General features: G+C 50.7%; 1 protein-coding gene across 1 annotated transcript; it reads right to left on the bottom strand.

Annotated features, from left to right (window-relative positions):
• Positions 1-1011: 1011 nt before the first annotated feature.
• LOC121470793 (serine protease 33-like) lies at positions 1012-23852 on the bottom strand. Its single transcript, XM_072936398.1, has 9 exons — positions 23759-23852; positions 19291-19459; positions 17266-17325; positions 12782-12999; positions 8959-9125; positions 6240-6479; positions 3616-3773; positions 1165-1301; positions 1012-1043 (listed from the first exon to the last, which is right to left on the bottom strand). The coding sequence occupies exons 1-9, from the start codon at positions 23850-23852 to the stop codon at positions 1012-1014; spliced, it is 1275 nt and encodes a 424-aa protein (XP_072792499.1).
• Between the last annotated feature and the right edge of the window lie 3746 nt (positions 23853-27598).

The raw sequence follows: 27598 nt of genomic DNA, 5'->3' as shown, positions 1-27598 counted from the left end.
GGTGTGCCCAGGTGTGCCCAGGTGAGTTTTGGGGTGCCCAGGTGAGTTTTTGGTGTGCCCAGGTGAGTTTTGGGGTGAATTTTGGGGTGCCCAGGTGTGCCCAGGTGTGTTTTTGGGGTCCCTCACCTGCCCGCAGCGCCCAGCAGGTGCCCCCCAGGTGAGTTTTGGGGTGCCCAGGTGAATTTTTGGGGTTCCCAGGTGAGTTTTGGGGGTGCCCAGGTGAGTTTTTGGTGTCCCCAGGTAAATTTTGGGGTGCCCAGGTGAGTTTTTGGGGTGCCCAGGTGAGTTTTGGGGTGATTTTTGGGGTGATTTTGGGTTTCTCACCTGCCCGCAGCGCCCAGCAGGTGCCCCCCAGGTGCGTTTTGGGGTGCCCAGGTGTGCCCAGGTGAGGTTTGGGGTGGTCCCGGTAGGGGGCGCAGAGGGGGCGGAGCTTCGGCCCCCATTGGGGGGAGGGGCGGAGCTGCAGCAGCGCCAGGTCAGGCCCCGCCCCCTTTTCCCCAGGCCCCGCCCCCTCCCCAGGCCCCGCCCCCTCCCCAGGCCCCGCCCCCTCCCCAGGCCACGCCCCCGCGAAGGCGCCGTGGAGGCGGAGCTTCGACCCGCGGGGGGCGGGGCTTAAAGAGGGGGCGGGGCCTGGGGAGCAGGGGGAGGGGTCAGAGGGGGAGGGGTCATTGGAGGGGGAGGGGCTTGAGGGGGTGTGGTCAGAGGGGGAGGGGCTTGAGTGGGAGGGGTCAGATAAGGGGGAGGGGTCAGAGGGGGCGTGGCCAGAATGGGTGTGGTCAGTAGAGGGGGAGGGGCTTAAATTGGAGGGGGCGTGGCTTAGAGAAGGGGAGGGGTCAGAGGGGGCGGGGCTTAAATGGGAGGGGTCAGAGGAGGGGGAGGGGTCAAAAGAGGGGGAGGGGCTTGAGTGGGAGTGGTCAGAGGGGGAGGGGCTAAAATGGGAGGGGTCAGATAAGGGGGAGGGGTTAGAGGGGGCGGGGCCAGAAGGGGTGTGGTCAGTGGAGGGGGAGGGGCTTAAATGGGAGGGGTCAGAGGAGGGGGTGGGGCTAAGAGAGGGGGAGGGGCTTGAGTGGGAGGGGCCAGAAGAGGGGGAGGTGTCAGAGGAGGGGGAGGGGCTAAAATGGGCGGGGTCAGAGGAGGGGGAGGGGTCAGATAAGGGGGAGGGGCTTGAGTGGGTGTGGCCAGTGGCGGGGGAGGGGCTTGAATGGGTGTGGTTGGAGGGGGCGGGGTCACCGGGAAAGGGGGCGTGGCTTTCGGGCTCCGCCCCCCAGAGCTCCGCCTCCCAGGCCTCGGGGTCCTGAGCCCTGCGGGGAGAGAAACGGGGAAATTCGGGGGAATTTGGGGAATTCGGGGGAGATTTGGGAGATTTGGGGCAATTTGGTGGAAATTCGGGAAAATTTGGGGAATTCAGCTGAATTCGGGGGAAATTTGGGGTAATTTGGGGGAAATTCAGGAAAATTTGGGGAATTTGGGGGAAATTTGGGGAAAATTAGGGAGAATTTGGAGGAAATTCGGGGAAATTTGGGGAATTTGGGGGAAATTTGGGAGATTTGGGTGAATTCAGGGGAAATTTAGGAGATTTGGGGGAAAATTGGGTGAATTCGGGGAAAATTTGGGGAATTCCAGTGGATTTGGGGGAAATTTGGGGAATTTGGGGCAAATCTTGGAGAATTTGGGGAAGTTGGGGGAAATTTGGGAGATTTGGGGGAAATTCGGGAAAATTTGGGGAATTTGGGTGAATTTGGGAGAAATTTAGGAAAATTTGGGGAATTTGGGGGAAATTTGCGAGATTTGGGGGAATGTGGGTGAATTTGGGGGAAATTCAGGAAAATTTTGGGAATTTCGGGAAAATTTGGGAGATTTTTGGTGGAAATGTGGGTGAATTTGGGGAATTTGGGGGAATTTGGGGAATTTGGGGGAAATTTGGGGAATTTGGGGGAAATTTGGGTGAATTCGGGGGAATTCGGGAAAATTTGAGGAATTCAGGGGAATTTGGGGGAAATTTGGGAGATTTGGGGGAAATATGTGTTAATTTGGGGGGAAATTTGGAGAATTCGGGTGAATTTGGGGAAAATTTGGGCGATTTGGGGGAAATTGGGGAATTTGGGAGATTTGAGGGAAATTTGGGTGAATTTTGGGGAAATTCGGGAAAATTTGGGGAATTCGGGGGAAATTTGGGAGAAATTTGGGAAAATTTGGGGAATTTGCGGGAAATTTGGGTGAATTTGGGGAAAATTTGGGAAAATTTGGGGGAAATTCGAGAAATTTGGGTGAATTTGGGTGAATTTGGGTGAATTCGGGAGAAATTCAGGAAAATTTGGGGAATTCGGGCAAATTTGGGGGAAATTTGGAAGATTTGGGGGAAATTCGGGAAAATTTGGGGAATTTGAGGTTATTTTGGGTTAATTTGGGTGAACTTTGTGTAAAATTTTGGGATTTTTGGTTAATTCCCGCGTTTTTGTGTTAATTCCCGTTAACGAACATTAATTAGTGCTAATTACCACTAACGACTCACCCGATGAAGCAGCAGGGGGTGGATTTTGGGTTAATTTTGCGTTAATTTGGGTAGATTTTGTGTAAATTTTTAGGATTTTTGGTTAATTCCCGCGTTTTTGGGTTAATTACTGTTAATTAACATTAATTAACGCTAATTACCACTAACGACTCACCCGATGAAGCAGCAGGGGGTGGATTTGGGGTTAATTTCGGGTTAATTTGGGTTAATTTGGGTTAATTTCGCGCCGATTTTTGCGGTTTTTTTGGTTAATTCCCGCGTTTTTGGGTTATTATTGTTAATTAAGGTTAATTAATGTTAATTAGCGGTAATGACTCACCCGATGAAGCAGCAGGGGGTGGATTTTGGGTTAATTTGGGTTAATTTGGGTTAATTTCGCGCAGATTTTGGGGGTTTTTTGGTTAATTCCCGCGTTTTTGGGTTAATTATTGTTAATGAACATTAATTAACGCTAATTATCGCTAATGACTCACCCGATGAAGCAGCAGGGGGTGGATTTGGGGTTAATTTGGGTTAATTTGGGTGAATTTCGCGCCGATTTTTGGGGTTTTTTCGGTTAATTCCCGCGTTTTTGGGTTAATTATCGTTAATGAACATTAATTAACGCTAATTAGCGGTAATGACTCACCCGATGAAGCAGCAGGGGATGGATTTGGGGTTAATTTGGGTTAATTTGGGTTAATTTGGGTGAATTTCGTGCAGATTTTGGGGTTTTTTTGTTTAATTCCCGCGTTTTTGGGTTAATTATTGCTAATGAACATTAATTAACGTTAATTATCGGTAATGACTCACCCGATGAAGCAGCAGGGGGTGGATTTGGGGTAAATTTTGGGTTAATTTGGGTAAATTTCGCGCAGATTTTCGGGGGTTTTTTGGTTAATTCCCGCGTTTTTGGGTTAATTATTATTAATTAACATTAATTAACGCTAATTAGCGGTAATGACTCACCCGATGAAGCAGCAGGGGGTGGATTTGGGGTTAATTTGGGTTAATTTGGGTGAATTTCGCGCAGATTTTCGGGGTTTTTTTGGTTAATTCCCGTGTTTTTGGGTTAATTATCGTTAATTAACACTAATTAACGCTAATTATCGGTAATGACTCACCCGATGAAGCAGCTGGCGGCCGTCAGGACCCATCCCCCCCCCAGCAGCGCCCCCCCGCAGCGCCGCCCCTCCCCCCCCCGCAGGGAGACCCCCCAGGGCCAGCGGGGGGGAGGGGGGAGGGGCAGGGGGGGACCCCCGGAGGTGCCGCAGCCTGGGGGGAGGGGCAACAGTCAGGGGGCGGGGCCTGGGAAAGGGGGCGGGGCTAAAAAAAGGGGGAGGGGCCAGGGACGGGGGCGGGGCCAAAGGGGGCGGGGCTAAAAGGGGGCGGGGCCAAAATGGGGGTGGGATCAGAGAGTCAGGGGGTGGGGCCAAAAAACGGGGCGGGGCCAGTAAAAGGGGGCGGGGCCCGACAGTCAGGGGGCGGGGCCAGTAAAAGGGGGCGGGGCCAGAGAGTCGGGGGAGGGGTTAGGGAGAGGGGGCGGGTCCCAGAGAGGGGGGAGGGGTCATGGATTGGGGGAGGGGTCAGGGGTCAGAGGTCAGGGGTTGGGGGGTCAGGGGGTGGGGGAGGGGTCATGGAATGGGGGAGGGGTCAGGAATTGGGGGAGGGGTCAAGGGAGGGGTCAGGGGTTGGGGGAGGGGTCAGGGGAGGGGGACGGGTTAGGGGAGGGGGAGGGGTCAGGGGTCAGGGGTCAGAGGTTGGGGGAGGGTCAGGGGTTGGGGGAGGGTTCAGGGGTCAGAGGTCAGGGGTTCGGGGAGGGGTCATGAAATGGGGGAGGGGTCAGGGGGTGGGGGAGGGGTTTTTGGGGGAGGGGTCAGAGGTCAGGGGTTGGGGGAGGGGTCATGGATTGGGGGAGGGGTTAGGGGATGGGGGAGGGGGTCATGGATTTGGGGGAGGGGTCAAGGGAGGGGTCAGAGGTCAGGGTCAGGGTCAGGGGTTGGGGGAGGGGTCAGGGGTTGGGGGAGGGTTCAGGGGTCAGAGGTCAGGGGTTGGGGGAGGGGTCATGGAATGGGGGAGGGGTCAAGGATTGGGGGAGGGGTTTGTGGGGGAGGGGTCAGGGGTCAGAGGTCAGGGGTTGGGGGAGTCAGGGGTTGGGGGAGGGGCCAGTGAAAGGGGGAGGGGTCATGGATTGGGGGAGGGGTCATGGATTGGGGGAGGGGTCAGGGGTTGGGGGAGGGGTCAGGGGGTGGGGGAGGGGTCAGGGGTTGGGGGAGGGGTTTGTGGGGGAGGGGTCAGGGGTCAGAGGTCAGGGGTTGGGGGAGGGGCCAGGGGTTGGGGGAGGGGTCAAGGGAGGGGTCAGCAGTTGGGGGAGGGGTTGGTGGGGGAGGGGTCAGGGTCAGAGGTCAGGGGTTGGGGAGGGCTTTGTGGGGGAGGGGTCAAGGGAGGGGTCAGGGGTTGGGGGCGTGGCCTGAGGATTGGGGAGGGGTCAGAGGTCAGGGGTTGGGGGCAGGGTGGGGTCAAATTTGGGGGTTTTGGGAGGTTTTGGGGGGATTTTGGGGCTGTTTTAATGGGATTTTTTGGGAAATTTCAGAGGATTTGGGTTACTTTAATGGGATTTTTGGCTATTTTAGGTGATTTTAATGGAATTTTTTGGGGAATTTTTTGGGAATTTCGGGATTTTTGGGGAGGGGTCTCACCGTAGCAAACCCCCAACTCCATGTCCAAATTTGGGTCGGTTTTGAGTGGATTTCATGGGATTTTTGGGCTATTTGGTGCTATTTTAATGGAATTTTTGGTGTATTTTAGGTGCATTTTTTGGGAAATTTTTGGGATTTTTTGGTAATTTTGGGGAGGGGTCTCACCGTAACAAACCCCCAACTCCATGTCGGGATTTGGGTCACTTTTAAGTGGATTTTTTGATTATTTTGGCTTATTTTTGGTGTATTTGATGGGATTTTTGGCTATTTTAATGGGATTTTTTGGGGAATTTCAGGGAATTTTTGGGGATTTTTTGGGAATTTCAGGATTTTTGGGGAGGGGTCTCACCGTAACAAACCCCCAGCTCCATGTCGGGTTTTGGGGAGGATTTGGGTTACTTTAATGGGATTTTTGGGCTATTTGGGTCAGTTTTAAGTGGATTTTTGGGTTATTTTGGGTTATTTCAATGGGATTTTTTTTGGAATTTTGGGAATTTTTGGGAATTTCAGGATTTTTTGGGGAGGGGTCTCACCGTAACAGACCCCCAGCTCCATGTGGGGGTCCGGGGCATTTTTGAGTGGATTTTTGGGCTATTTTGGTGTATTTTATGGGATTTTTTGGCTATTTTAATGGGATTTTTTTGGGAATTTCAGGGAATTTCAGGGATTTTTGGGATTTTTTTGGAATTTGGGGAGGGGTCTCACCGTAGCAGACCCCCAACTCCAGGTCCGGATCCGGGGCAATGTTAAGTGTATTTTATGGGATTTTTGGCTTATTTTTGGTTATTTTAGGTGGATTTTTTGGGTAATTTTAGGTGAATTTTTTTTGGGAATTTTTGGGATTTTTCGGGAATTTTTGGGGAGGGGTCTCACCGTAGCAAACCCCTAACTCCATGTCGGGATCCGGGGATGATTTTGGGTTGATTTTAAGTGGATTTTATGGAATTTTTGGCGTATTTTGGGTAATTTTAGGTGGATTTTTTGGGGAATTTTTGGGATTTTTTTGGGATTTTTTTGGGATTTTCGGGTAATTTTGGGTAATTTTGAGGAGGGGTCTCACCATAGCAAACCCCCAGCTCCATCTCGGGGTCCGGGGGGGGTCCCAGCTCGGGGACGAAGGCGGCGGGGGGGAGGTGCCGCCGCAGCCAGCGCCCGTGGGCGCCCCCCACCCCCGTGGCCAGGGCGGGGCCGTGGGGGCGGCCGCACCCAAGGGCGAAGCTCAGCACCCCGAACTGCACCCAGCGCCCGCCCGGGGCGCCCCCGCAGCTCACCGCGCCCCCCGAGTCCGCCTGGGGGGAAAAAAAACACGGGAATTTACCCCAAATTCTGCTCCAGGAAGCGGTTACAAAAAATCACAATTTAAATTGGCAAAAATGCACCAAAAATACCGATTTTTAACACTAAAAATTCCATTTTTTCCCTCCAAAAATCCCAGTTTTACCCCAGAAAATCCCATTTTTTTCCCCTCGAAAATCACATTTTTACCCCCGAAAATCCCAATTTTACCCCCAAAATTCTATTTTTTACCACCAAAAAATCCCATTTTTTCCCATCGAAAACCCCATTTTTTCCCCAAAAAAATCCCATTTTTTACCCCCAAAAATCCTATTTTTTCCCTCCAAAATTCCATTTTTTCCCACCCAAAATTCCATTTTTTTCCCCCCCAAAATCAACCCAAATCCCCCCAAAATCCCAATTTAAATCCTCAAAAACGCCCCAAAATCCCAATTTAAATCCTTTGAAATGCCCCAAAAATCCCAATTTAAATCCTCAAAATCCCATTTTTTCCCCCCAAAATCACCCCAATAATCCCAATTAAAATCATCAAAAATGCACCAAAATCCCAATTTTACCACCAAAAAATCCCAATTTTAACCCCAAAATTCAATTTTTTCCCCCCAAAAATCCCAATTTTACCCCCCAAAAATCCCGATTTAAATCGTCAAAAATGCACCAAAAATACCAATTTTTAACACTAAAAATTCCATTTTTTTCCACCGAAATTCCATTTTTTTTCCCCCGAAAATCACATTTTTTTCCACTCGAAAATCCCATTTTTTCCCCCGAAAATCACCCCAAAATCCAAATTTAAATCGTCAAAAATACCCCAAAAATTCCAATTTAAATCGTCAAAAATGCCCCAAAATCCCAATTTAATTTCTCAAAACACCCCAAAATCCCAATTTTACTCCAGAAAATCCCAATTTTTTCCCCCCAAAAATCCCATTTTTCCCCCTTAAAATCCCCTTTTTCCCCCTCCAAAAATCCCAATTTAAATCCCCAAAAACACCCAAAAAAATCCCAATTTTGCCCCTGAAAATTCCATTTTTTCCCTCCGAAAATCCCATTTTTCCACCCCCAAAATCACCCCAAATCCCCCCAAAATCCCCATTTAACCCCAAAAATCCCAATTTAAATCCTCAAAAATGCCCGAAAATCCCAATTTTACCCCAGAAAATCCCATTTTTTTCCCCCAAAATCCCCATTGAACCCCCCAAGGAGCCCCCCAGGACCCCCGGGACCCCTCCCCAAATTTCCAGAGCGCCCCCAGACCCATTTTCCCCCCCCAAATCCCCATTTTATCCCCCAAAATCCCCATTTTACCCCATTTTATCCCCCCAAATCCCAATTTAACCCCCCGAAATCCCCATTTAACCCCCAAAGACACCCCCCGGGACCCCTCCCCAAATTCCCAGAGCGCCCCCAGACCCATTTTACCCCCCAAAACCCCATTTAATCTCTGAAAAATGCCCGAAAATCCCCATTTTACCCCCCAAAATCCCCATTTAAACTCTGAAAAATGCCAAAAAATCCCCATTTAACCCCCAAAATCCCACCCGGGACCCCCGAGACCCCTCCCCAAATTCCCTGGCAGGTTCTGGAGCGCCCCCAGACCCATTTTACCCCCCAAAACCTCCCAAAATCTGCATTTTACCCCCCAAAAACCCCCCAAAATCCCCATTTACTCTCTGAAAAATGCCCAAAAATCCCCATTTAACCCCCAAAATCCCACCCGGGACCACCGGGACCCCTCCCCAAATTCCCAGACCACCCCCAGACCCATTTTACCCCCAGAAAATCCCCCAAAATCCCCATTTAACCCCCCAAATCCCCATTTTACCCCCTTTAACTACCCCAAAACCACCCAAAATCCCACCCAGGACCCCCGGGACCCCTCCCCAAATTCCCAGAGCACCCCCAGACCCATTTTACCCCCCCAAATCCCCATTTTACCCCCCAAAATCCCCATTTAACCTCTGAAAAATGCCCAAAAATTCCAATTTTACCCCAGAAAATCCCAATTTTACCCCAGAAAATCCCATTTTTTCCCCCAAAATCCCACTTTAAACCCCAAAGACGCCCCCCAAGACCCCCGAGACCCCTCCCCAAATTACCTGGCAGCTTCTGGAGCGCCCCCAGACCCATTTTACCCCCAAAATCCCAATTTAATTCCTCAAAAACACCCCAAAATCCCAATTTTTACCCCAGAAAATCCAATTTTTTTCCCCCAAATTCCCAATTTAACCCCCCAAGGTGCCCCCCAAGACCCCCGAGACCCCTCCCCAAATTCCCTGGCAGCTCCCACAGTGCCCCCAGACCCATTTTACCCCAAAAATCCCAATTTAATTCCTCAAAAATGCCCAAAAATTCCAATTGTACCCCAAAAAATCCCATTTTTTTCCCCCAAAATCCCATTTTTTCCCCCAAAATCCCAATTTAACCCCCAAAGACGCCCCCCAGGACCCCCGAGACCCCTCCCCAAATTACCTGGCAGGCCCCTTGCCCCCCCCTTGCCCCCCCGGCACAGACCATCCCGGGCCGGGCGGGCCGGGCCAGGTCGCGGCGCCTCAGGTGGGAGTAGAGGCAGTTACAGGTGGGGGGAGAGAGGAGCGGCAGCGCCGCCTCCTGCAGCGGAGCCCCCGCGGGCAGCGACACTGGGGAGGGGGCGGCAGCGCTGAGACCCCTCCCCAAATTCATCAGAGACCCCCTCCCCAAAAAAAAGCCGAAATTCCGGGGAAAAACGGCGAAAAATGGGGTTAAAACGGCGAAAAATGGGGTTAAAATGGGGAAAAATGGAGTGGAAGAGCCCGAAATGGGATGTGGAGGGTCCCAAAAATGGGGTGAGACCCCTCCCCAAATTCAGTGAGACCCCTCCCCAAATTCAGTGAGACCCCTCCCCAAAAAAAAGCCGAAATTCCGGGGAAAAAACGCCGAAAAATGGGGTTAAAATGGGGAAAAATGGGGTGGAAGAGCCCAAATGGGGTGTGAAAGATGCCAAAAATGGGGTGAGACCCCTCCTCAAATTGGGCCCAGACCCCTCCCCAAATTCAGCAGGGACCCCCTCCCCAAAAAAAAGCCGAAATCCCGGGGGAAAAACACCGAAAAATGGGGTTAAAATGGGGAAAAATTGGGTTAAAAAGGGGAAAAATGGAGTGGAAGAGCCCGAAATGGGACATGGAGGGTCCTGAAAATGGGGTGAGACCCCTCCCCAAATTGGGGATCCACAGGTGAGACCCCTCCCCAAATTCACTGAGACCCCCTCCCCAAAAAAAAGCCGAAATTCCGGGGAAAAACGGCGAAAAATGGGGGGAAAATGGTGAAAAATGGGGTTAAAATGGTGAAAAATGGGGTTAAAAAGGGGAAAAATGGGGCGTGAAGGGTCCCAAAAATGGGGTGAGACCCCTCCCCAAATTGGGCCCAGACCCCTCCCCAAATTGGGCTCAGACCCCTCCCCAAATTCTGGTGAGACCCCTCCCCAAATTAGGCCCAGACCCCTCCCCAAATTTGGGATCCCACAGGTGAGACCCTTCCCCAAATTGGGCTCAGACCCCTCCCAAAATTTGGCCCAGACCCCTCCCCAATTTCAGAGAGACCCCCTCCCCAAAAAAACCCGAAATTCCGGGGGAAAAAACCTCGAAAAATGGGGTTAAAATGGCGAAAAATGGGGTTAAAATGGTGAAAAATGGAGGTGGAAATGAAAAATGGGTCCTGACAATGGGGTGAGACCCCTCCCCAAATTGGGTGAGACCCCTCCCCAAATTCACAGAGACCCCCTCCCCAAAAAAAAGCCGAAATTCCGGGAAAAAACGCCGAAAAATGGGGTTAAAATGGCGAAAAATGGAGGAAAAAAATGAAAAATGGGGCGTGAAGGGTCCCAAAAATGGGGTGAGACCCCTCCCCAAATTGGGGATTCACAGGTGAGACCCCTCCCCAAATTCAGCGAGACCCCCTCCCCAAAAAAAAGCCGAAATTCCGGGGGAAAAACGCCGAAAAATGGGGGAAAAACGTCGAAAAATGGGGTTAAAATGGGGGAAAATTGAGTTAAAAAGGGGAAAAATGGAGGAGAAAATTGAAAAATGGGGCGTGAAGGGTCCTGAAAATGGGGTGAGACCCCTCCTCAAATTCTGGTGAGACCCCTCCCCAAATTCACTGAGACCCCCTCCCCCAAATTGGGGTTTTCTGTGCCGAATTTCCCAGTTTTGGCCTGAATTTTGCCATTTTTTTGGGTTTTTTTGGCTGAATTTTCCCATTTTTGGGCTTTTCCTGCTGAATTTCCCCATTTTCGTGCTGAATTTCCCATTTTTGGTTTTTTTGGGCCAAATTTCCCCATTTTCTGCCTGAATTCCACATTCTCGGGCCGAATTTCCCCATTTTGGCCAGAATTTTGGCATTTTTTTGGGGTTTTTGGGCCAAATATCCCCATTTTCGGCCCGAATTTCCCCATTTTTTATGTTTTTTGTTCAAATTTCCCCATTTTCCCACCGAATTTCCCCATTTTCGGGCTGAATTCCCCATTTTTTGTGTTTTTTGGGCCATATTTCCCCATTTTTGTGCCAAGTTTCCCCATTTTTGTCTCGAATTCCCCATTTTTCGGCTGAATTTCCCCATTTTTAGGCTGAATTTCCCGATTTTTAGCCTGAATTTTGCCATTTTTGTGTTTTTTGTCCAAATTTCCCCATTTTTGGGCCAAATTTCCCCATTTCCCCGCCAAACTTCCCCATTTTTTTGGTTTTTCGACCAGAATTTCCCCCTTTTTTTTTTTTGGTTTTCGTGCCAAATTTCCCCATTTTTATGCCAAACTTCCCCATTTTTTCTGTTTTTTCGTGCCAAATTCCCCCATTTTTGTGCTGAATTTCCCCATTTTTTTTAGTTTTTCCCACCAAATTTCCCCATTTTCCTGCCAAATTTCCCCATTTTTGAGCCGAATTTCCCCATTTTTGGGTTGAATTTCTCCTTTTTTTTTTGTTTTCCCTGCTGAATTTCCCCATTTTTTTGGTTTTTCGACCAGAATTTCCCCATTTTTGTGGTTTTCTTGGCCAAATTTCCCCATTTTTTGTGGTTTTTTAACCCAAATTCCCCCATTTTTATGCCAAATTTCCCCATTTTTTTTGTTTTTTTAACCCAAATTCCCCCATTTTTATGCCAAACTTCCCCATTTTTTTAGTTTTTTGTGCCAAATTTCCCCATTTTTGTTCCAATTTTCCCCATTTTTTAGTTTTTTGACCCAAATTTCCCCATTTTTGGTCCAAATTTCCCCATTTTTGGTCCAAATTTCCCCATTTTTTTTTCTTTTTTTGACCCAAATTTCCCCATTTCCCCCCGAATCTCCCCATTTTTGGTCTGAATTTCCCCATTTCCCTGCTGAATTTCCCCATTTTTTTAGTTTTTCGTGCCAAATTTCCCCATTTCCCTGCCAGATTTCCCCATTTTTTTTGGTTTTTCATGCAGAATTTCCTTATTTTTATGCCGAATTTCCCCATTTTTTATGTTTTTCCTGCCGAATTTCCCCATTTTTGGGTTGAATTTCGCCATTTTTTGGGTTTTTCGGGCCGAATTTCCCCATTTTTGGGCTTTTCCTGACGAATTTCTGATTTTCGTGCCGAACTACCCCATTTTTTTAGTTTTTTTACCCAAATTTCCCCATTTTTGTGCCGAATTTCCCCATTTTTGGTCCGATTTTCCCCATTTTTAATGTTTTTTACCCACCAAATTTCCTCATTTTTATGCCAAATTTTCCCCATTTTTTTATTTTTTTTTACCCAAATTCCCCCATTTTTATGCCAAACTTCCCCATATTTTTAGTTTTTCGTGCCAAATTCCCCCATTTTCCCCCCGAATTTCCCCATTTTTTTGGTTTCTCATGCCTAATTTCCCCATTTTGGTCCAAATTTCTTCATTTTCCCACCGAATTTCCCCATTTTTCTGCCGAATTTCCCCATTTTTATGCCAAATTTCCCCATTTTTTTATGTTTTTTACCCAAATTTCCCCATTTTTTGTGGTTTTTTGACCCAAATTCCCCCATTTCCCCCCCAAATTTCCACATTTTTTGTGTTTTTCGTGCTGAATTTCCCCATTTTTGGTCAAATTTCCCCATTTTTGGTCTGATTTTCCCCATTTTTTCTGTTTTTTTGTGCCAAATTCCCCCATTTCCCTGCCAAACTTCCCCATTTTTTTTGTTTTTCCTGCCAAATTTCCCCATTTTTTTAGTTTTTTTAACCCAAATTCCCCCATTTTTCCCCCAAATTTCCCCATTTTTTAGTTTTTTACCAAATCCCCCATTTCCCCCCAAATCCCCTCCTGCCCACTCACCGTTCTCGGCCACGTGTCCCCAGCCGCTGATCCAGCAGCTCCGGCCGAAGGGCGGCCGCTGCCCGGCCCGGGGGAGGCACACGGTGCCCACGTCCCGCCCCAGCGCCGCCCGCGGCCGCAGCCGCACCAGCACCAGGTCGTGACCCCCCCGGACGCCGCGGAACCGCGGGTGGACAATCAGCTCGGCCACCGACAGCTCCTGGCCCTGCTCGTGGTCACTCGGGTGGTCATTCGGGTGGTCACTCGGGTGGTCAGTTGGGTGGTCACTCCTGTGGTCACTTCGGTGGTCGCTCCTGTGGTCACTTCGGTGGTCACTCCTGGGGTCATCCCTGTGGTCATTCTGGTGGTTATTCCCATGGTCACTCTGGTGGTCACTCCTGTGGTCACTCTAGTGGTCACTCACGTGGTCAATCCCATGGTCATTCTAATGGTCACCCCTTTGGTCATCCCTTTGGTCATTCTGGTGGTCACTCTAATGGTCATTCTCATGGTCATTCTGGTGGTCATCCCTGGAGTCAACCCCATGGTCATTCTAGTGGTCATTCTGGTGGTCACTCTAGTGGTCACCCTAATGGTCATCCCTTTGGTCATCCCTGTGGTCAATCCTCTGGTCATTCTGGTGGTCAGCCTTGTGGTCACTCAAGTGGTCATCCCTGGGGTCATTCCTGTGGTCACTCTAATGGTCATCCCCTTGGTCATTCCCATGGTCATTCTGGTGGTCACTTTAGTGGTCACTCAAGTGGTCATCCCTGTGGTCATTCCCATGGTCACTCTAATGGTCAATCCCATGGTCATTCTGGTGGTCACTCCTGTGGTCAACCCCAAGGTCACTCTAATGGTCATCCCTTTGGTCATTCTGGTGGTCACTCTAATGGTCATCCCTGTGGTCATTCCCATGGTCATTCTGGTGGTCATTCTCATGGTCATTCTGGTGGTCACTCTAATGGTCATCCCTGTGGTCAAACCCTTGGTCACTCTAGTGGTCACTCCTGTGGTCAATCCCGTGGTCAATCCCATGGTCATTCCCATGGTCACTCCAGTGGTCAAACCCATGGTCACTCTAATGGTCATTGTGGTGGTCACTCTAATGGTCATCCCTGTGGTCATTCTGGTGGTCACTGTAGTGGTCACTCCTGTGGTCATCCCTGTGGTCATTCTGGTGGTTAGTTTTATGGTCACTCTTGTGGTCACTCCTGTGGTCATTCTCATGGTCAACCCCAAGGTCACTCTAATGGTCATCCCTGGGGCCATTCCCATGGTCGCTCTAATGGTCACGCCAGTGGTCATTCTGGTGGTCACTCTAATGGTCATTCCCATGGTCATTCTGGTGGTCACTCCCATGGTCATCCCTGTGGTCACTTCGGTGGTCGCTCCTGTGGTCACTCCTGTGGTCATTCTGGTGGTTAGTGTTATGGTCACTTTAGTGGTCACTCCTGTGGTCATCCCTTTGGTCAATCCCGTGGTCATTCTGGTGGTCACTCCCATGGTCAATCCCATGGTCATTCCCATGGTCATTCTGGTGGTCACTCCCGTGGTCACTCCCATGGTCAATCCCATGGTCATTCTGGTGGTCACATCAGTGGTCATTCCTGTAGTCAGTTGGGTGGTCACTCCTGTGGTCACTCCCGTGGTCATCCCTGTGGTCATTCTGGTGGTTAGTTTTATGGTCACTCTGGTGGCCACTCCTCTGGTCAGCCCCAAGGTCACTCTCATGGTCAATCCCATGGTCACTCTAATGGTCATCCCCATGGTCACTCTAGTGGTCAATCCCATGGTCATTCTGGTGGTCACTCCCATGGTCACTCTAGTGGTCATTCCCATGGTCACTCTAATGGTCATTCTGGTGGTCAGCCTTGTGGTCATTCTGGTGGTCACTCCTGTGGTCATCCCTTTGGTCAATCCCGTGGTCATTCTGGTGGTCATTCTCATGGTCATTCCCATGGTCATTCTGGTGATCAGCCTTGTGGTCACTCAAGTGGTCATCCCTGTGGTCATTCTGGTGGTCACTCCCATGGTCACTCCCATGGTCAATCCCGTGGTCATCCCTGTGGTCATTCTCGTGGTTAGTTTTATGGTCACTCTGGTGGTCACTCTTGTGGTCAATCTCATGGTCATTCTGGTGGTCACTCTAGTGGTCATTCTCGTGGTCATTCTGGTGGTCACTCCTGTGGTCATTCTGGTGGTCACTCTAATGGTCATCCCTGGGGTCATTCCCATGGTCACTCTAATGGTCATCCCTGTGGTCAGTCCCTTGGTCACTCCCATGGTCACTCCTGTGGTCATTCTCGTGGTCATTCTGGTGGTCACTCTAATGGTCATCCCTGTGGTCAGTCCCTTGGTCAATCCCATGGTCAATCCCATGGTCATTCTGGTGGTCATTCTAATGGTCATCCTTTTGGTCACTCCTGTGGTGAATTCCATGGTCATTCTGGTGGTCACTCCAGTGGTCACTCTAATGGTCATCCCTGTGGTCATTCTGGTGGTTAGTTTTATGGTCACTCTAGTGGTCACTCCCATGGTCATTCCCATGGTCACTCAAGTGGTCACTCCAGTGGTCAATCCCGTGGTCATTCCCATGGTCACTCTAATGGTCATCTCTGTGGTCATTCCCATGGTCATTCTGGTGGTCACTCCCGTGGTCACTCCCATGGTCATTCTGGTGGTCATTCTAGTGGTCACTCCTGTGGTCACTCCCATGGTCAATCCCATGGTCACTCTAATGGTCATTCCCATGGTCGTTCTGGTGGTCATTCCCATGGTCATTCCCATGGTCACTCCCATGGTCATTCCGGTGGTTAGTTTTATGGTCATTCTGGTGGTCACTCCCGTGGTCACTCCAATGGTCACTCTAATGGTCATCCCTTTGGTCATCCCTGTGGTCATTCCCATGGTCACTCTAATGGTCATTGTGGTGGTCACTCTAATGGTCATCCCTGTGGTCATTCTGGTGGTCACTGTAGTGGTCATTCTGGTGGTCAATCCCATGGTCACTCTAATGGTCAGTCCCATGGTCACTCTGGTGGTCACTCCAGTGGTCATTTCCATGGTCATTCTCGTGGTCACTCCCGGGGTCACTCCTGTGGTCACTCTAATGGTCATCCCTGTGGTCACTCCCATGGTCATTCTCGTGGTCACTCCAGTGGTCATCCCAATGGTCATTCTGGTGGTCGCTCCTGTGGTCATTCCTGTGGTCATTCTGGTGGTCACTCTAATGGTCATCCCTGTGGTCAATCCCATGGTCATTCTGGTGGTCATTCCCATAGTCACTCTGCTGGTCACTCCAGTGGTCACTCCAGTGGTCACTCCAGTGGTCACTCTCATGTCCATCCCCGTGTCCATACCGGTGTCCATCGTGGTGGTCACTCCCGTGGTCACTCCCGTGGTCACTCCCGTGGTCACTCCCGTGGTCACTCAGGTGGTCACTCGGGCGGTCACTCGGGTGGTCAGTGGGGCGGTCACTCCCGTGGTCACTCGGGTGGTCACTCGGGTGGTCAGTGGGGCGGTCAGTTGAGTGGTCACTCGGGCGGTCACTCCCGTGGTCACTCCCGTGGTCACTCTCGTGGTCACTCAGGTGGTCACTCGGGTGGTCACTCGGGTGGTCACTCGGGTGGTCAGTGGGGCGGTCAGTGGGGTGGTCACTCGGGTGGTCACTCGGGTGGTCACTCCCGTGGTCACTCCTGTGGTCACTCGGGTGGTCACTCGGGTGGTCACTCGGGTGGTCAGTGGGGTGGTCACTCCCGTGGTCACTCGGGTGGTCAGTGGGGTGGTCACTCCCGTGGTCACTCCCGTGGTCACTCGGGCGGTCACTCGGGCGGTCAGTGGGGTGGTCAGTGGGGTGGTCAGTGGGGTGGTCAGTTGAGTGGTCACTCGGGTGGTCACTCGGGTGGTCAGTGGGGTGGTCACTCGGGTGGTCACTCCCGTGGTCACTCCCGTGGTCACTCGGGTGGTCAGTGGGGTGGTCACTCGGGTGGTCAGTTGAGTGGTCAGTGGGGTGGTCACTCCCGTGGTCACTCCCGTGGTCACTCCCGTGGTCACTCGGGTGGTCACTCTCGTGGTCACTCGGGCGGTCAGTGGGGTGGTCACTCCCGTGGTCACTCGGGTGGTCACTCTCGTGGTCACTCAGGTGGTCACTCAGATGGTCACTCGGGTGGTCACTCAGATGGTCACTCGGGTGGTCACTCCCGTGGTCACTCGGGTGGTCACTCGGGTGGTCACTCGGGTGGTCACTCCCGTGGTCACTCGGGTGGTCACTCTCGTGGTCACTCAGGTGGTCACTCAGATGGTCACTCGGGTGGTCACTCAGATGGTCACTCGGGTGGTCACTCCCGTGGTCACTCGGGTGGTCACTCGGGTGGTCACTCGGGTGGTCACTCCCGTGGTCACTCCCGTGGTCACTCGGGCGGTCAGTGGGGTGGTCACTCGGGTGGTCAGTGGGGCGGTCAGTGGGGTGGTCACTCGGGTGGTCACTCCCGTGGTCACTCTGCAGCCGCAGCCGCCCCACCACGGCTCTCCACTCGCTCAGAGGGGCCCGGAGCCCCCCGGGGCTGCGCCAAAATCACCCAAAATCACCCAAAATTAGTCAAAATTAGCCAAAAATACCAAAATTATCCAAAAATACACAAAGTTATCCCAAAATCACCCAAAATTCATCCAAAATCACCCCAAATTATCAAAAATTAACCCAAATTACCCAGAATTGTCCCAAATCACCCAAAATTCACCCCAAATTACCCAAAATTGTCCAAAAATTACCCAAAATTATCAAAAATTAACCCAAATTATCCAAAATTACAAAAATTATCCCAAATTACCCAAAATTCACCCCAAAATCACCCAAAATTCACCCCAAATCCCCCCGACTTAATTCACCCCAAATTACCCAAAATTCACCCCAAATTACCCGAAATTCATCCAAAATCACTCAAAATTATCAAAAATTAACCCAAATTATCCAAAATCAGGCAAAATTATCCAAAATCAGCCAAAATTATCCAAAATTACCGAAATTATCCCAAATCCCCCAATTAATCCCCCCGAAACGAACCCAAATCCCTCCAAAATCATCCCAAATCTCCTCAGAATGATCCTAAATCCCCCAAAAATGCTCCCAAATCCCCCCAAAATGATCCTAACCCCCCCAAAAATGACCCCAAACTCCCCCAAAACCTCCCAAATCCCCTATTTAATCCTCCCAAATCCCTCACTTAATCCCCCTGAAATGACCCCAAAATCCCCCCAAAATGACCCCAAATCCCCCCAAAATGACCCAAATCCCCCCCAAATCCCCCAAAAGCCCCAAAATCCCCCAAATTCTCCCCAAATCTCACCCCTGGAAGCCCCAAATCCCCCCGAATCCCCCCAAATACCCAAAAAGCCCCAAATCCCCCCAAATCCCCCCATATCCCCCCAAAAGCCCCAAAACATTCCCAAATTCCCTCAAAATCCCCCCAAAATGGCCCCAAATCCCCCCGAAATAACCCAAAATCCCCCAAATCCCCCCAAAATGACCCAAAATCCCCCCAAAATGACCCCAAATCCCCCCAAATCCCCCCAAAACATTCCCAAATCCCCCCAAAATGACCCCAAATCTCCTCAGAATGACCCTAAATCCCCCAAAAATGATCCTAAACCCCCAAAAAATGACCCCAAATCCCCCCGAATCTCTCCTGAAATCCTCAGAAACCTCTCCCAGAACTCCCCAAAAATGGCCTCAAATCCCCCCAAATCCCCCCAAAATGACCCCAAATCCCCCCAAAACGACCCTAAATCTCCTCAGAATGATCCCAAATCCCCTAAAAACGATCCTAAATCCCCTGGAAATGATCCTAAATCCCCCCAAAAATGACCCCAAACTCCCCCAAAATCTCCCAAATTCCCTATTTAACCCTCCCAAATCCCCCACTTAATCCCCCCAAAATGCCCCAAATTCCCCCAAAATGTTCCCAAATCCCCCCAAATCCCCCCGAAACATTCCCAAATCCCCCAAACCCCCCAATCCCCCCAAATGCTCCAAAACCCCCAAATTCCCCCCAAATCTCACCCCTGGAAGCCCCAAATCCCCCCCAAATCCCCCTAAAACGCCCCAAAGTCCCCCCAAAATGACCCCAAATCCCCCCAAAACGTTCCCAAATCCCCCCGAAACGTTCCCAAATCCCCCCAAAATGTTCCTAAACCCCCTAAAAATGACCCCAAACCCCCAAAATGATCCAAAATCCCCCTGAAACCCTCCCAAATCTCCTTAGAATGATCCTAAATCCCCTAAAAACGATCCTAAATCCCCCAAAAATGACCCAAAATCCCCAAAAAATGATCCTAAATCCCCCGGAAATGATCCCAAATCCCCTAAAACTGATCCTAAATCCCCTGGAAATGATCCCAAATCCCCCAATTAATCCCCCCAAAATGCCCCAAAATCCCCCCGAAATGCCCCCAAATCCCCCCAAATCCCCCCAAAATGACCCCAAAATCCCCAAAATCCCCAAAATCCCCCAAATTCGCCCCAAACTGACCCCTGGAAGCAGTGGGCGGCGCTCAGCACCCACTGGGGCGTCACCAGGGTCCCCCCGCAGCGATGCCGCCCCCGGAGCTGCAGCGACACCGCCCAGGGCCACCGGCCCGGCCCGGCCGCGAGACCCCCGACCACGCGGCCCCGGGAGCGGGACAGGCCACAGGAATTCCCTAAAAACGGATTTTGGGGTGAAATCCCGGGATTTTGGGCAATTGCGCGAAAAAACGGCGATTTTTCATCATTTACGGCGAAATTTGGCGATTTTCGGTCATTCGGGGCGAAATTTGGGGAGTTTGGGACACTCAGCCCCGACCACGCGGCCCCGGGCGCGGGAGAGACCACAAGAATTCCCTAAAAACGGATTTTGGGGTGAAATCCCGGGATTTTGGGCAATTGTGCGAAAAAACGGCGATTTTCGGTCATTTACGGCAAAATTTGGGGGTTTTGGGGCATTTGGGGTGAATTTCGTGGATTTTGGGTCATCAGAACCGACCATGTGGGCCCAAAGTTGGGAGAGGCCACAGGAATTCCCTAAAAATGGGATTTTGGGGTGAAATCCCGGGATTTTGGGTCATTGTGCGAAAAAACGGCGATTTTCGGTCATTTATGGCGAATTTCAGGGATTTTTGCTCATTGGGGTGAAATTTGGGGATTTTGGAACATTTGTCCCCGACCACACGGGCACGGGAGCGGGACAGGCCGCAGGGACCCCCTGGAACGGGATTTTGGGGTGAAATCCCGGGATTTTGGGCAATTGTGTGAAAAAACGGCGATTTTTGGTCATTTACGGCGAAATTTGTGGGTTTTGGAGCATTTGGGGCGAAAATTGGTGGTTTTGGGTCATTCAGAACCAACCACGAGTGGCCAAAATCAGGAGAACCCAAAGGAACCCCCTAAAATGGGATTTTGGGGTGAAATCCCGGGATTTTGGGCAATTGTGCGAAAAAACGGCGATTTTCCGTCATTTATGGCGAAATTCTCAGAGTTTCGCACATTTGGGGCGAAATTTAGGGAGTTTGGGTCATTCTGCACCGGTCACAAGCCCCCAAAATTGGGAGAGGCCACAGGAATTCCCTAAAATGGGATTTTGGGGTGAAATCCCGGGATTTTGGGCAATTGCGCGAAAAAATGGCGATTTTCGGTCATTTACGGGGAAATTCAGGGAGTTTGAATGATTTGGGGTGAAATTCAGTGGTTTTGGATCATTCACCCCCGACCACGCGGCCCCGGGAGCGGGACAGGCCGCAGGGACCCCCTAAAAATGGGATTTTGGGGTGAAATCCCGGGATTTTGGGCAATTGTGCCAAAAAACGGCGATTTTTCATCATTTACGGCGAAATTTGGCGATTTTCGGTCATTTGGGGTGAAATTCGGGGATTTTGGGACACTCAGCACCGACCACGCGGCCCCGGGAGCGGGACAGGCCGCAGGGACCCCCTGGAACGGGATTTTGGGGTGAAATCCCAGGATTTTGGGCAATTGGGCGAAAAAACGGCGATTTTCGGTCATTTATGGCGAAATTTGGGGGTTTTGGGACATATGGGGTGAAATTCGGGGATTTTGGGACATTCGCCCCCGACCACGCGGCCCCGGGAGCGGGACAGGCCGCAGGGACCCCCTGGAACGGGATTTTGGGGTGAAATCCCGGGATTTTGGGCAATTGTGCGAAAAAACGGCGATTTTCGGTCATTTACGGCGAATTTCGGGGATTTTTGCTCATTGGGTTGAAATACGCGGATTTTGGGTCATTCACCCCTGACCATGTGGGCCCAAAGTTGGGAGAGACCGTAGGAATTCCCTAAAAATGGGATTTTGGGGTGAAATCCCGGGATTTTGGGCAATTGTGCCAAAAAACGGCGATTTTCGGCCATTTGGGACAAAATTTGGGGGTTTTCAATCATTTGGGGCGAAATTTGGGGATTTTTGGAACATTCGCCCCCGACCACGCGGCCCCGGGAGCGGGACAGGCCGCAGGGACCCCCTGGAACGGGATTTTGGGGTGAAATCCCGGGATTTTGGGCAATTGGGCGAAAAAACGGCGATTTTCAGTCATTTACAGCGAAATTCGCGGAGTTTCGCACATTTGGGGCAAAATTCGCAGATTTTGGGACATTCGCCCCTGACAATGAGCGCCCAAAATCAGGAGAACCCACAGGAACCCCCTAAAAATGGGATTTTGGGGTGAAATCCCGGGATTTTGGGCAATTGTGTGAAAAAACGGCGATTTTTGGCCATTCGGGACCAAATTTGGCAATTTTCGATTATTTGGGGCGAAATTCGCGGATTTTGGGTCATTCACCCTCAACCACGAGTGGCCAAAATCAGGAGAACCCAAAGGAACCCCCTAAAAATGGGATTTTGGGGTGAAATCCCGGGATTTTGGGCAATTGGGCGAAAAAACGGCGATTTTCGGTCATTCGGGGCCAAATTCAAAGAGTTTCACACATTTGGGGCGAAATTCGCGGATTTTGGGTCACTCACCCCTGACCACGTGGGCCCAAAGTTGGGAGAGGCCACAGGGACCCCCTAAAATGGGATTTTGGGGTGAAATCCCGGGATTTTGGGCAATTGGGCGAAAAAACGGCGATTTTCGGTCATTCGGGGCCAAATTCGCGGAGTTTGAATCATTTGGGGTAAAATTAACGGATTTTGGGTCATTCTGCACCGGCCACAAGCCCCCAAAATTGGGAGAGGCCACAGGAATTCCCTAAAATGTGATTTTGGGGTGAAATCCCGGGATTTTGGGCAATTGTGCGAAAAAACGGCAATTTTCCGTCATTTACAGCAAAATTTGTGGTTTTTGGGGCATTTGGGGTGAAAATTGGTGGTTTTGGGTCATTCAGCCCCGACCACGCGGGCACGGGACCGGGACAGGCCGCAGGGAACCCCTGGAACGGGATTTTGGGGTGAAATCCCGGGATTTTGGGCAATTGTGTGAAAAAACGGCGATTTTCGGTCATTCGGGGCCAAATTCGGGGAGTTTGAATCATTTGGGGTGAAATTTAGGGATTTTGGGTCATTCGCCCCCGACCACGCGGCCCCGGGAGCGGGACAGGCCGCAGGGACCCCCTGGAACGGGATTTTGGGGTGAAATCCCGGGATTTTGGGTCATTGTGTGAAAAAACGGCGATTTTCGGTCATTTACGGGAAAATTTGGGGGTTTTGGGGCATTCGGTGCGAAATTCGCGGATTTTGGGTCATTCAGCACCGGCCACAAGTCCCCAAAATTGGGAGAACCCAAAGGAACCCCCTAAAATGGGATTTTGGGGTGAAATCCCGGGATTTTGGGTCATTGTGCGAAAAAACGGCGATTTTCGGTCATTTACAGCAAAATTTGTAGGTTTTGGAGCATTTGGGGCGAAATCCGCAGATTTTGGGACATTCACCCCTGACCATGAGCGTCCAAAATCAGGAGAACCCAAAGGAACCCCTAAAAATGGGATTTTGGGGTGAAATCCCGGGATTTTGGGCAATTGTGCCAAAAAACGGCGATTTTCGGCCATTTGGGACAAAATTTGGGGGTTTTCAATCATTTGGGGCGAAATTTGGGGATTTTTGGAACATTCGCCCCCGACCATGAGCGCCCAAAATCAGGAGAACCCAAAGGAACCCCCTAAAAATGGGATTTTGGGGTGAAATCCCGGGATTTTGGGTCATTATGCGAAAAAACGGCGATTTTCGGCCATTTACAGCAAAGTTTGTGGGTTTTGGGTCTTTTGGGGCCAAATTCGCGGATTTTGGGTCATTCAGCACTGACCACGCGGGCCCAAAATTGGGAGAGGCCGCAGGAATCCCCTAAAAATGGGATTTTGGGGTGAAATCCCGGGATTTTGGGTCATTGTGCGAAAAAACGGCGATTTTCCGTCATTCGGGGCCAAATTCGCGGGTTTTGGGTCATTCGGTGCGAAATTTGGGGGTTTTGGGTCACTCCCCCTCAACCACGCGGCCCCGGGAGCGGGACAGGCCGCAGGGACCCCCTGGAACGGGATTTTGGGGTGAAATCCCGGGATTTTGGGCAATTGTGCGAAAAAACGGCGATTTTCGGCCATTTACGGCGAAATTTGGAGAGTTTCGCTCATTGGGTTGAAATTTAGGGGTTTTGGGTCATTCAGAACCAACCATGAGCGTCCAAAATCAGGAGAACCCAAAGGAACCCCCTAAAAATGGATTTTGGGGTGAAATCCCGGGATTCTGGGTCATTGTGTGAAAAAACGGCGATTTTCCGTCATTTACGGCGAATTTCGGAAATTTTTGAATTATTTGCGGCAAAATTTGGGTGTTTTGGGACACTCAGCACCGACCACGTGGGTCCAAAGTTAGGAGAGGTCGCAGGAATTCCGCAAAATGGGATTTTGGGGTGAAATCCCGGGATTTTGGGCAATTGTGAGAAAAAACGGCGATTTTCCGTCATTCGGGACGAAATTAGCGGATTTTGGGTCATTCAGTGCGAAATTTGGGGATTTTGGAACATTCGCCCCCGACCACGCGGCCCCGGGAGCGGGACAGGCCGCAGGGACCCCCTGCAACGGGATTTTGGGGTGAAATCCCGGGATTTTGGGTCATTGCGCGAAAAAACGGCGATTTTCGGTCATTTGGGACCAAATTCGCGGAGTTTCGCACATTTGGGGCAAAATTCGCAGATTTTGGAACATTTGTCCCCTGACCATGAGCGCCCAAAATCAGGAGAACCCAAAGGAACCCCCTAAAATGGGATTTTGGGGTGAAATCCCGGGATTTTGGGCAATTGTGCGAAAAAACGGCGATTTTCGCTCATTCGGGGCCAAATTCGGGAAGTTTCGGTCATTTGGGGCAAAATTCGCGGATTTTGGGTCACTCAGCACCGACCACGCGGCCCCGGGAGCGGGACAGGCCGCAGGGACCCCCTGGAACAGGATTTTGGGGTGAAATCCCGGGATTTTGAACAATTGGGCGAAAAAACGGCGATTTTCCGTCATTCGGGGCCAAATTTGGGGAGTTTCGCTCATTTGGGGTGAAATACGCGGATTTTGGGTCATTCGCCCTCAACCACGTGGGCCCAAAATTGGCAGAAGACGCAGGAATTCCCTAAAATGGGATTTTGGGGTGAAATCCCGGGATTTTGGGTCATTGGGCGAAAAAACGGCGATTTTCGGTCATTTGGGACAAAATTCGTGGAGTTTCGCACATTTGGGGTGAAATTTGGGGAGTTTGGGTCATTTGTCCCCGACCACGCGGCCCCAGGAGCGGGACAGGCCGCAGGGACCCCCTGGAACGGGATTTTGGGGTGAAATCCCGGGATTTTGGGTCATTGTGCGAAAAAACGGCGATTTTCGGTCATTTACGGCGAAATTTGGGGGTTTTGGAGCATTTGGGGCGAAATTTGGGGGTTTTGGGTCATTCAGCCCTGACCACAAGTGGCCAAAATCAGGAGAACCCACAGGAACCCCCTAAAAATGGGATTTTGGGGTGAAATCCCGGGATTTTGGGCAATTGGGCGAAAAAACGGCGATTTTCCGTCATTCGGGGCCAAATTTGGGGAGTTTCGCTCATTTGGGGTGAAATACGCGGATTTTGGGTCATTCGCCCTCAACCACGTGGGCCCAAAATTGGCAGAAGACGCAGGAATTCCCTAAAATGGGATTTTGGGGTGAAATCCCGGGATTTTGGGTCATTGGGCGAAAAAACGGCGATTTTCGGTCATTTGGGACAAAATTCGTGGAGTTTCGCACATTTGGGGTGAAATTTGGGGAGTTTGGGTCATTTGTCCCCGACCACGCGGCCCCAGGAGCGGGACAGGCCGCAGGGACCCCCTGGAACGGGATTTTGGGGTGAAATCCCGGGATTTTGGGTCATTGTGCGAAAAAACGGCGATTTTCGGTCATTTACGGCGAAATTTGGGGGTTTTGGAGCATTTGGGGCGAAATTTGGGGGTTTTGGGTCATTCAGCCCTGACCACAAGTGGCCAAAATCAGGAGAACCCACAGGAACCCCCTAAAAATGGGATTTTGGGGTGAAATCCCGGGATTTTGGGCAATTGGGCGAAAAAACGGCGATTTTCCGTCATTTACGGCAAAATTTGGGGGTTTTGGGTCTTTTAGGGCGAAATTTGGGGTTTTGGGTCATTCGGCCCCGACCACGCGGCCCCGGGAGCGGGACAGGCCACAGGGACCCCCTAAAAATGGGATTTTGGGGTGAAATCCCGGGATTTTGGGCAATTGTGCCAAAAAACGGCGATTTTCGGTCATTTACGGCAAAATTTGTGGGTTTTTGGGTCATTCGGTGCAAAATTTGGGGAGTTTGGGTCATTCACCCCTGACCATGTGGGCCCAAAGTTGGGAGAGACCGTAGGAATTCCATAAAACGGGATTTTGGGGTGAAATCCCGGGATTTTGGGTCATTGTGTGAAAAAACGGCGATTTTCCGTCATTCGGGGCCAAATTCGCGGAGTTTCACACATTTGGGGCAAAATTCGCGGATTTTGGGTCATTCTCCCTCAATCACGTGGGCCCAAAGTTGGGAGAGGCCACAGGAATTCCCAAAAAATGGATTTTGGGGTGAAATCCCGGGATTTTGGGTCATTGTGCGAAAAAACGGCGATTTTCGGTCATTTACGGCAAAAATTGGGGGTTTTGGGTCTTTTAGGGCGAAATTTGGGGATTTTGGGTCATTCACCCTCAACCACGAGTGGCCAAATTCAGGAGAACCCACAGGAACCCCCTAAAATGGGATTTTGGGGTGAAATCCCGGGATTTTGGGCAATTGCGCGAAAAAACGGCGATTTTCGGTCATTCGGAGCGAAATTCGCGGAGTTTGAATCATTTGGGGCGAAATTTGGTGGTTTTGGGTCACTCGTCCCCGACCACGCAGGTCCAAAATTGGGAGAGGTCATAGGAATTCCATAAAATGGGATTTTGGGGTGAAATCCCGGGATTTTGGGTCATTGTGCGAAAAAACGGCGATTTTTGGTCATTTACGGTGAAATTTGGGGGTTTTTGGAGCATTTGGGGTGAAATTTGGGGGTTTTGGGACATTCCCCCCCGACCACGCGGCCCCGGGCGCGGGACAGGCCGCAGGGACCCCCTGGAACGGGATTTTGGGGTGAAATCCCGGGATTTTGGGCAATTGGGCGAAAAAACGGCGATTTTCGCTCATTCGGGGCCAAATTCGCGGGTTTTGGGTCATTTGGGGCAAAAATCGCGGATTTTGGGTCATTCCGCACCGGCCACAAGTCCCCAAAATTGGGAGAACCCAAAGGAACCCCCTAAAAATGGGATTTTGGGGTGAAATCCCGGGATTTTGGGCAATTGTGCAAAAAAACGGCGATTTTCGCTCATTCGGGACGAAATTCAGAGATTTTGAGCCATTTGCAGCAAAATTTGGAGGTTTTGGTACATTCGCCCCCGACCACGCGGGCACGAGAGCGGGACAGGCCGCAGGGACCCCCTGGAATGGGATTTTGGGGTGAAATCCCGGGATTTTGGGCAATTGTGCGAAAAAACGGCGATTTTCCGTCATTTATGGCGAAAATTGGGGGTTTTGGAGCATTTGGGGTGAAATACGCGGATTTTGGGTCATTCAGAACCAACCACGAGTGGCCAAAATCAGGAGAACCCATAGGAACCCCCTAAAAATGGGATTTTGGGGTGGAATCCCGGGATTTTGGGCAATTGTGCGAAAAAACGGCGATTTTCGCTCATTCGGGGAGAAATTCGCGGAGTTTGAATCATTTGGGGCGAAATTTGGGGATTTTGGGTCATTTGCCCCCAACCACGAACACCCAAAATCACGAGAACCCAAAGGAACCTCCTAAAAATGGGATTTTGGGGTGAAATCCCGGGATTTTGGGCAATTGGGCGAAAAAACGGCGATTTTTGGCCATTTGGGACAAAATTTGGGGGTTTTCAATCATTTGGGGCGAAATTTGGGGATTTTGGGACATTCGTCCCCGACCATGAGCGCCCAAAATCAGGAGAACCCAAAGGAACCCCCTAAAAATGGGATTTTGGGGTGAAATCCCGGGATTTTGGGCAATTGGGCGAAAAAACGGCGATTTTCCGTCATTTACGGGGAAATTTGTGGGTTTTGGAGCATTTGGGGTGAAATTTGGGGATTTTGGGTCACTCAACCCCCAACCACGTGAGCACGGGGGAGGAACAACCCACAGGAGTCCCCTAAAAATGGGATTTTGTGGTGAAATCCCGGGATTTTGGGCAATTGTGCGAAAAAACGGCGATTTTCGGTCATTCGGGGCCAAATTCGGGGAGTTTTGCACATTTGGGGTGAAATTTGTGGATTTTGGGTTTTTTTTAGGAGGATTTTGGGGGGATTTT

The sequence above is a fragment of the Taeniopygia guttata genome, chromosome 16 (assembly GCF_048771995.1).
Source record: "Taeniopygia guttata chromosome 16, bTaeGut7.mat, whole genome shotgun sequence".
NCBI lineage: Eukaryota > Metazoa > Chordata > Aves > Passeriformes > Estrildidae > Taeniopygia > Taeniopygia guttata.
The sequence above is the reverse complement of the archived record's forward strand: the minus strand, read 5'-3'. Positions and strand labels throughout refer to the sequence as shown.